Source organism: Colossoma macropomum, unplaced genomic scaffold (genome assembly GCF_904425465.1).
Source record: "Colossoma macropomum unplaced genomic scaffold, Colossoma_macropomum, whole genome shotgun sequence".
In the NCBI taxonomy this organism is placed as follows: domain Eukaryota; kingdom Metazoa; phylum Chordata; class Actinopteri; order Characiformes; family Serrasalmidae; genus Colossoma; species Colossoma macropomum.
In genome coordinates, this window is record NW_023494785.1 from 42,807,937 (window position 1) to 42,818,532 (window position 10,596).

Sequence of the window (10,596 nt, forward strand, 5' to 3'; positions counted from 1 at the left end):
AACCTGCAGGTTCTAATATCCGTGTCATTGTACTATATTGTGTCTAGGACTGTAATACATTTTCAAGAGTATTCAATCCATTCCATAATTACACTATTAACAAAAAAAAACATTCAAATGACTGAAACTTTTACTGTTTTTACGAATGCGCACACTAAAACATGTTTATTAAGTTGAATCCTAGCCTGTCATTGGTAGCACTAGCGGTGGGCAATACAGCAAAAATATTGCAGTACTAATTTCATGATACACAATGTCAACATATTTATTCTTTCAGACATCAGATGGAACAGATTGAAAAGTGCCAGTAGTGCTACATTTTAAAAAATACTATCAAAAACTGTAAACACAGCCATTTTGTATTCAATATTTCGCACTAAATCCAGGTAAACAGGACTAATTTTGCTCTATTTATAACAAAACATGTAGTTATATATCCAGTACTGACATAATTTATCACAATAACAATATATACTGTCATATTGCCCAGCCCTAGGTAGCACACGGTTTCTAGCTCTGTACAGTAGACTCTTTGGAGGCACAGCTTGCAAAACTAGGCTGCTACAGTCCAATTAAGTTTCCCATTTCTCCAGATTGTTAGCCAGCATGCTCTCAGTTGTATTTGTTGTGGCCGAGTTTTGCATGTGCTCCAGCGTTAAGAGTTTTAGCGGCTTAAAAACTTCACTCCCTTCCCCGTTCACTGACAAGAGCAAAGTTGGTTCATTTTGAAGACATGTTTAAAAAGACATTGTTTCCTTTGCTGTCCTACACTACTGCCGTCCATCACTGACACGTTCAAACTGCAATAACAACCTGCGCAGTGTTGCCAGATTGGGCAGGATGCCCCACAATAGCATTTTCACTGATGCTTTTTATTAATTATTATTTCATCAATTAAGGTTCATTAAAAAGCATAAATACAAAGCTAAATAAACAAACAGAACAGCACAGAAGTAAATTACCACAGTAACTAATAATAACTTTTATTAACTGTAATTAATAATACTATAATTTGTTTTCTCATTTGGTCATTCAAGGGCTTATATCACGGGAAAAACAAGTTTTCCTCACTTTTTTTTGAAAAAAAAAGAATTTGATGCAACGTGAACACTTAAAATTTCAAAACTACTATTCACTGCTCAGTCCATACAGTCTGCAAACACAGCCCATACTGAACTGAATTGAACTATTTTTGGGATTTCACAAAAAATAACACATTTACATTCACTCTACTCAGCCTATAGCAGTTTAGCTTCGCCCATACATGTTGAAGTTATAAGCAGTGTTTCCGTTTCAGATTGCTTTTTGAATGAGGTGTAATACAAAACAGCCAGTCAGAGCCTATTAGCATATATCAGTCTTAAAGGCACAGTGACATATACAGTCTTTTTTCATTCTAAGGGCTAAAGAGTGGAAAGAAAATGGTCATGTAAAATGCATTTTTACTGTTTTTGGCACATAAACTCACACAAACACCATATGGAAAAAACTTAAAACAATATAAGAACTTGTAGGCTTTGGGCCCTGTGAAACATGTCCACTTTCTTTTTCTTATTCTTGTAGAATATTTAAATATTCTAAATAATATTCAATAGAATATCTAAAACTAGGTTGTGTCTCTGCATCCATGATTAAAGCATGTCATCAAATTGAGATAAAAAGATTATGTCTCTAGCTCTCAAAGGTTTAGTAAACCATTTAGTTTCAAAAGCCTTAGAAACCATTCCTTGGTGGTCCTTTGCAGAACCTCTGCGAAACAGTTTACCTGACAACAAAAAGAATCCCTATGGAAAAAAAGCTCAATAATCCAAAAATAGATCTGTTTGAACCTGTGACTTTGTAGATAGGGATGTGAGGCACTTTATGAAATGTTTTTGTTACTTTTGGCGTGTTGGTGTGGTTCTTCAGAGTGCTGTGAACCCTACAGAACCATTCAGCTGGCAAAAGTATTGTCAAATTTAAATGGTTGTCTGCAGAACCTTATAACCCAGTGTGCAATGATTACTTCTGAGAGTGCATTAATTAACTTCTTTAAAACTGAAGTTCGAGCTTAAATGTTGTTTCTAGCTTTAGTGTGACTCCGTCACAGCTGGTCTGTTGAGCTCCAGGTTTGAGGAAATGATGAGGGAGGATCTGTACGGAAATTCTCTTCACACTCTGCTGTAGGCAGATGAGGAAGCTTCTATAATGAGGGCTGCGCATTAACACCCAACACTCTCACTCACACGCTTTTTTCCACACTGTAAAGATTAGAGCTGGGTTCTGGCAGCAACCTCACGACACGATACGTATCATGTTACAAGTGTCACAATACAATACTGAGCAGCACAACAAACAAACTTTTTTAACCTCATAAATGGCCAGCGCCCACCAGCAGGCCCAAAGTTTTATAACAAGCTTCTATAACCTAAGAATAGTTCAACCAGTTTGCTTTGAAGTGCTGTAGTTACTGAATAATAAGCCTTTGTATGCAATAAGTCTGGGATTTTAAGGTTAAAAAAAAAAGGTCAAGATCAGTTGACTTTGCAGTAAGGGTGTGCACAGGTACTCCACAGGTAACAGATTAAGGTGCAGAAATTTATTTATATTTCTATTATTTCTATCTCTATTTTTTAAGTGTCATCGCTGTAAGATGGAGAACATATACACCCAATTCTAGGGCTGAAAATATCTAATTGTAAAATGATAGTTTTCTATATATTGTTTTCTATAAACAGAGGTATGGGCCTTTTTTTGTGGCTAAGAAGATCAGCATATACTTTTCTGGCTTGAGGCATGAACAATAAACACAGTGCTCCAGCCTGCCAGTGGTTGTGATGTCACAGTTTAGTTGCTTCTGATGAGTCAAATTCATCTAGAGGCAGTTCATAAGCTCAACGTTATTAGGTTACTTAAAGCTTGCTATGTATCCACATTGACTATAATAAAAATTGAAGCTCTTACGATTCGAAAATTGCACTCAATTTGCAATTTTGATATAAAACACTTAATCTTTCAGCCTAATTTTATGTTTTAACAGAACTGCAAAATGTGGGGGGTTCGCTCACGTTTCTGAGTAAATATGCATATTACACAAGCGCTTTTACCTGAGCGTGCTGACAAAGACACACTCTTAAGCTTTATTGCTAGCTACATGCTTAAAAAAGATGGTTCTTCAAGGGTTCTTTAGTGAAGACAGTGGTTCTGTTTAGAACGATGAGTTCAATACAGAACCATTGCATGTTTAAATGGCTCTTTGCAAGGTAAAATGGTTCTTCAGATTGATGGAGATGAGCTATATATAGTTCTATACAGCACCAAAATGGGTTCTGCTGCTGTTACAATGTCCAGCTTGTAAGAACAGAAGGACCCTTTTTGGTGCTGTAAAGAACCACATACAACATATTCTCCATCAATCTGAATAACCATTTCACCATGCGAAGAACAATAATATTGAATAATATTAAACATTTTTAAAAAAAGAAAATTAATGCAATTAATGTACAACATTTTATTTATAAATAGCTGAGGGAAATCGGCAGGTTTTTTGTGTTCCGATAAGTAACGTAACAGAGAGAGATTCAGATGAGCTAATGAGCAAAAACTACAGCTTATCAGAAACAACGGACGCTGATGGAAGCTTGTTGTCTTCTGCAACTGTTTATCCTCTTCAGTGGACAATGTGCCGCCATGTTAGCTTATTAGAGAAATATATTTTAACGGGACCTAACATCAGTCTTGCATATTTAGCAATAAAAACTCAGTTAAAAGTTTTCATTTAAAAACTCAACTAAAAACAGTCATCTGAGTTATACACTTAATGACCTGTCTTTGGCGTAGTACCCACATTAAGGCACTCACGTCTTGGAACAGCATACATACTTACTCACAAATACAATCAAAACATTTACGTTTTACAGTTCTGTTAAAGACATAAAACGGCGCTGAATTACTGGACTGTATATTTTCTCAATTTTCCAGTGATAAAACACAACAAATACCCAAATAGTGATTTCAGCATTTGAATACTGGCACCTCGAATGTTTAACCGAGCACTCGAGTACTGACCCTACTGCCTACTCGTCACAATGAATGAGACCCTGGGGGAGATCCCGAAAATCTCACACATAAACCAGATCCGTCTGCAGTTTGAATGCCATCCGTGCTGACCTCCTCAGATACGATAAACCTTCTCAAAAGCCACACACACACACCAGCAACACACACACACTCATGCTTTCACACAACATCTGGCATGTCCTCACACACGCCGGGTGCCAAGAAAGAGGCTGGATTCACACTGTGCACATCAACACACTCTTCATGGACACCGACACACTCACAGCTGTCAGCTTCTTGGGCATGCACACGCTCTTGCGCCGAGCCCTGCGAGCGGACACATGGCTGCTCACATTAACACGTTATATCAGATACAGATGCATTCATATAAAAATGCAGACCTGCATGCACGTGCGCATGTATGCCTGAGCAGATGCACACCAAAATGGTACCATAAAATCTACTCGGGGGCCGTATTTAAACCGGGCATATGTTAAGTGACACGTATACATCTGTCCACTCTGGTGCAGCGTAGAGCAGGAATACATACACTCACACACACACTGGGGGGGGGCTCGACTGATAAACGGCTGGCTGATAATATCGGTCAACATTAGCAACCCACAGTATTATCTGTATGGGCAGGGATGCTGAAGGGGCTGCAGCATCCACAGATTTCAGGACTGCAACTGCCGAAAACAATAATAACAATACATCTGAACTTTTTAAAAATTTAAGTGCAGCAGAGACCCATGTGTACTTGTTTTAGAGTGGAGTTCATACTTTTCTATTTTTATCTATATTTTTTCAAAATCTGCAGTAGCTGTGCACTGTTTAAACTCTTAAAATCCCAGGCTTATGGCGTATTAAGGCTTATTATACAGTAACTACATGGACTACAATGCAAAACAGCTAAGTTATTCTTAGTTTATACAAGTGTATAGTAAAACTTTTTGGCCATTTAAGGAGTTAACACTGTATTTTCATTACAGCTGAATCGCTTCCCTCAAAAACAACAGGTCACTTTGGGGGCGTCGCTAAAACACACACAGATTGAGGTGCAAAAAGAGAAAGTGTGTGCACAGATAGAAGCCAGCACTGAACCCCAAAGCAGCCTAATACTGTTTGTAAACTTTAAAACGAATCATCTAACATAACACTAATATTTTATCAACCGCTATATTTCCCAGTCAGTGAGGCTTCTAGTGTTAAATCTCACCGTGATACTGTGGGCGTGACATAATCTGTTACCATGCCACGTACCACCAATCTGATTGGCTCAGCTCATTTGCATAAGGTTGCATAAAGAATGAGAGAACAGAGAGAGGATGTGCGTTAGCGGGCTGACGTGTCAGTTATATGCATACACTGCCATCTCTTGGTTCATTATAGTGCAGTATGACACATTTTATTTGATGTAAATTACCAAAAAAATCAAATGGGGAAAAAAGGCAAGTAGTTAAAGCGCGTTCCTATGTCCCTGTGTATTGGCCAATAATATTACCAGTAATTCACCAATAATTGGTGCTTTTTTAGTTGCTGTGTCGCCTAGAAACTCGCAATCTCCCAATGATAAGGCAAAACCTTAAACAGCTGTGTCACTTAAACTGGGCTTACACTACACCGTTTTTGGCCCGATTTTAACCCGATTTGCCCCTTCCTATAAAAATGCGGGAGCTCATTCAGAAGCAACTGAAGGCCTGGATGATCTGGCAGTGTCAGAAGGGAAGGGAGTCAATCTTTAGTATTCAGATCAAGCTCTGTTCTGATATATTCAAACGTTTTTGTGACTCAGAATGTTCAAGCGTCCTGTGGTACGATATGGTCAGTGATGTAACTGAATGAGTGATTCAAGCAAGAACCAGTAAGAGCTACGAGAGAGAAAGAAGGCGAAGAGGCGTGAATGCACGCCGCATGTTCAGCAGACCGAAGAGATGGCAGAGATGCCGACTGAAATCAGGCAAAGAGTCACTGGCTGCCAGTTTGTGGTGAAATATTGCTCCAGCTCTGGCTGTGATATCTGCATTTGTCACACATGTTCTTTCAGTCTGTGGTTTTGCTAATATTCTTGTGAGTGCATAAACGCCCAATCAGGTCCAGTGCAGTTCAGCTTTGTTTGTATCACATGATAATAACGACATTTGGGGTTTTGAGTGTTTTTTCGTGGCTGGAACTTGTTATTTGAGTGGTACCCTCTTTCTACCTTATCATCGTCTTCATGAAAAAAGGCAAGAAATTCCACAAAAAACTGACGTAAAATGTGTCATTTCGATTTTCGAAATCTGTTTTAAATCTATCCTCTGCAGACCAGTTTCTGCTCCGCCATGTTGAACGGTATAAACTTTCACTATGACACGACGAACATGATCAGAACGGACTTAAACTTTCTGATAGGGAATGTAATCAGATACAGGCGTTTACACGGATATTATTCTTCTATTTAACGGATTATTTACAGATTGTTTACCTCGTTCAATCAGATAGAAAGTGTATTCCGAATGGCCTGAGTATTCTGATTAAGGTGTACATAAGGCGGATTATTAACGGATTATCAGGCTGCATGTAAATTTGGCTAATGATGACTAAATTATGACTAAAACCTGACTTATTATGCTCACTCTGTAATGAAACATGCAGTTATGACGTGATTTTAAGCACTGATGATATCCAGGATATGCTCAGAAAAACCCACTGTGTCATAATTTATCACAATAACGATCAAATATCATCATATCGCCCACCCCTAATCGTTAGCCAATACAAAAGCATATAAAATGCATCCAAACCATCCTCAGTGCGCATAATATAATATCTTATCACACATTAAGACTGTGAGTTTCTGTTGTTTCATTGTGTTTGAGAAGTTTGATCACTTGGCGACAACTGACAATCATCAGACAGTAAAGCACTGTTTAAAATTGAAACATAAAATCAAATCAAATCAAAGACATAAATGTAAAATTACATTGGCTGATATTACCAGCATTATTCGTTATCTGACTTCATCAGAACTTAAGCCCTCTGGAATCAATATGTGTATCAGCCACAAAGTTTGGTTTTGCTCAAAGGAAACACTGCAACACTTTGTTTGACATGGTCATTATTAAAGGTCAATCGCCGTGTGGCAGCGTCATTACCGTAACAAGAAAAGCGTCACGGGGACCTTTGGTGTGACACGCACGTTTCTGACAAACCGCAATTAACATTCTGCCACGCGGGTTACTGACGACCTTACCGTGTCATTCATTCTTTCAAACAATCTGGCTTTATGCGCCATGACATGAACACCTGACATGTGTATTCCGTGGAGAGTCAGAAATGGATGTGATATGGTATTATATGCATTAGCCTATGTAAGTGACATTGTCAAGGATATGCCATAACCATCACATCAAAGGCAGAGGAAATAAAAAAAAAGCCATCAAGGCCTGTATATGCACATAAAGGAAAGCAGCTCTTTCTATGAATAACAGCACAGAACGCTCCAGCCAAGCAGTGTCCCTTTTTCCAGCTAGTTCAGCAGCAAATGTTAAACGCCTATTTAAAAATGCATGATTATCATTAGAGCCACAATCAGGGATTTCACAGCAACAAATTGACGGCCTCGTCACTCAATCGTCTAAGGCAGAATGAGGGGATAGAGAGGCGTGAAAATTGTAGAACTCAAACAGAACTCTGGGCGCTACAGCCATCAGTCAATAGCACACAAAATGTTTTTTTTTGTCGACAGTGGAATTAAAGCCGCACAACGCACAGAAATACTTGGGTTTGGAAAATAAGGCTTTAGAACAGAGTAATGGTCGGGGATCGATAGGAATGCCGTAAATTTGATGCAAACAAAGCTGGTTTTACAAATCCCTCACTGCAGCTTCAATCCCTTACTGAAGATTCTCTCTGCCTTTGAGGCAGTGCATCTACCAGAAAACCAGCCGGCCCCCTGACCTGACCAGTGCACGCTCGCCTGCCCGGAGTGCATCTTCGCAATCAACGCTAAACGCTCTTGTACGATCTGCAATAGGAAATGCTTGACCCACTAACACTTACACATGCATTACATGCATGAGAGACCAACTCCTAGCAGCACATCTGTGCTCACAAAAATTCATGAGCACATACAGAGACGCCTGGATGCGTCAACACAGTAATATCAGATTACCGACCCGGCAGCGTGATCACATAATCCAGCCAGTTTATATACAGCACACACACACACACACATACACACACACACACGCTATTCAGAGTTTAAAATGAAACATCGTTCCCTCTTCTGAATAATCAATTTAGAACAATTGAGAAATTGTTAATCAAGTACTCGCTTCTGCAAATACATTACTATCCATCTGTGAAGCAGAAACGGTTCACAGTTCTAATCATTTTTCCTGTGTCTTTCTCAAAGAACACATTTCCCATGCATACACTTGTGTGCGAAAGTTTTGGCGCCCCATTTGTTGATTTTCTACGTGAAAATCAGTTAACACATCCTCTACAGAGAACACACTGTTCATTTGGTTGGGAAACAAAAATAATATAATACAAAATATAAAATATAAAATGTGGCCTGTGCAAACGTAAGGGCACATTTAATAGTTTACATTTTATGTGTTAAACAAATAAACAGAAATGGTGCCATATTTAAGTTCCTAATTCCCTGCAGAGAAAGCGTTAACCTTTTTACACTTAGAAAACGTGTTCTTTTATTTACTTTTATCAAGGGTTGCAAGGGTTTGTTTAGTCGACAAAGTTGATCATAAAAAATTGTCAAGGTGGATTTTTTACTGCTGATGCATTATTTACTGAAAAAAAGGGGAAAAAAAATCCAACAGATTTCTACACATTCTACATGCACAGGGGCCATATTGCTTCTGTTGTTTTATTGCATCATAAGAAGAAATCATTTGAGCGGCAACGGGAGATAAATTTAAAAAAGCAAGATCTACAGCAGTCACAGGGTGGTGCAGCACATTATACAAAGCGGAGGCAGCGTTTCACAGCAGCACGACAGTGATGCACAAAGGAAAGCAGCCGAATTACAGCCCACTTTCTGCTTCTGCTAATGGTGGGTAAGTGCTTGTAACTAACTAGCCTGATGCAAGCCCAGTGAGCGCAAACGCGTCCATGTTGGAAAACTGAGTGTCCGCTCACTGTCCACTCTATTAGACACTCCTACCTTGTTGGTCCACCTTGTAGATGTAAAGTCAGAGACGATAGCTCATCTGCTGCTGCACAGTTTGTGTTGGTCATCCTCTAGTCCTTCATCAGTGGTCACAGGATGCTGCCCACAGGACGCTGTTGGCTGGATATTTTTGGTTCTTAGTCCAACAGCAACACTGAGGTGTTTAGCAGCACTGCTGTGCCTGATCTACTCGCACCAGCGCAACACACACTAACACACCATGTCAATGTCACTGCAGTGCTTAGAATGACCCACCATCCAAATAATACTTATTATTATCTGTGGGGTCCTAACTTTTGAAGAACAAGGTAACAAAGTATGCAGAGAAACAGATGAACTACAGTAACTGTAGAACTACAAAGTGTTCCTATATGGTCAATGGAGCTGATAAAATGGACACTGAGTGTAGAAACAAGGAGGTGGTTTTAATGTCATGGCTGATCAGTGTATTTATGTTGCAGTTTGCTGACAGAAAGAAAACGGTCTCTGCAAAAAACAGACATTTATTTATTAATAAAATATAGTTTCACAGGAGAAAAAACGCACAACCACAACCTAGCAGCTACACCATTTCTGCTAATTCAGTGTGTCTTTTGCAAACCACAAAAATGCAAAAATCTTCAGGCTTAACTTTAACAAACAGCAGTGACCGTCTTGTTCGCGTTTTACAAGTTATGCATAAGATATCCGTAAACTATCTGAAACATTTTTGCAGCATGTAATCTAAAGTAAAACAATTCAGGTTAGAATAAACCTATAAATGCCTAGAGGTCATTTACAACCTTCTTCACTCTAGAAAAGGAGATTTCTATCCATAAACAACCTAAATGAACAACCCTTTACACTACTACAATAGGAGTTATTAGTCCATAAACAACCGCAACAAACACTCCTGTCCATCCTGCCTTGACGCCTATACTAAACTTAAGGCTACACTGCCAAAAAATATAAAGCAAATGGTGTCAGACAAACCTGAAACATTAGAGCTGCTTATACCAAAGACAAGAACAGAAACAGCTGGGAAAGGAGGGGTAACAAACTACACACAGGTGGGAACGTTAATGATAAGGCTATATGGGAGGAGACAGAAGAGGGCGGAGCAAGGAAACAGACACTGAGAGGTCACTGTGGATTAGGGGACGCAAAAATAACATACATCATTTGTAAACTAATTCAAGTAATGCTTATGTGTCTTACAGTGTAAAGTTATATATAAATTAATGATGAACAGCTATAAATTCTTCATAGCTCCTGATTATGAATAACAGCTAACAGCTATATAAACCAACACTGCATTGGTTAATATAGATTTTTCAAAATAGCTTTTTCATAGATTCTCGTAAAGGCTGATCAATGACATGACCTGCTATGACCACTTCCTG

At 38.9% G+C, this 10,596-nt stretch overlaps 1 protein-coding gene across 1 annotated transcript in view; it reads right to left on the bottom strand.

The window, feature by feature from the left end:
* Positions 1-5,292, bottom strand: part of LOC118814685 (glutamate receptor ionotropic, NMDA 2D) — a 97,325-nt gene extending 92,033 nt beyond the window's left edge. Inside the window, 2 exon segments of the mRNA XM_036580408.1 lie at positions 4,298-4,383; positions 5,258-5,292. Of these exon segments, the coding sequence (XP_036436301.1) occupies positions 4,298-4,383; positions 5,258-5,292 (121 nt within the window).
* Between the last annotated feature and the right edge of the window lie 5,304 nt (positions 5,293-10,596).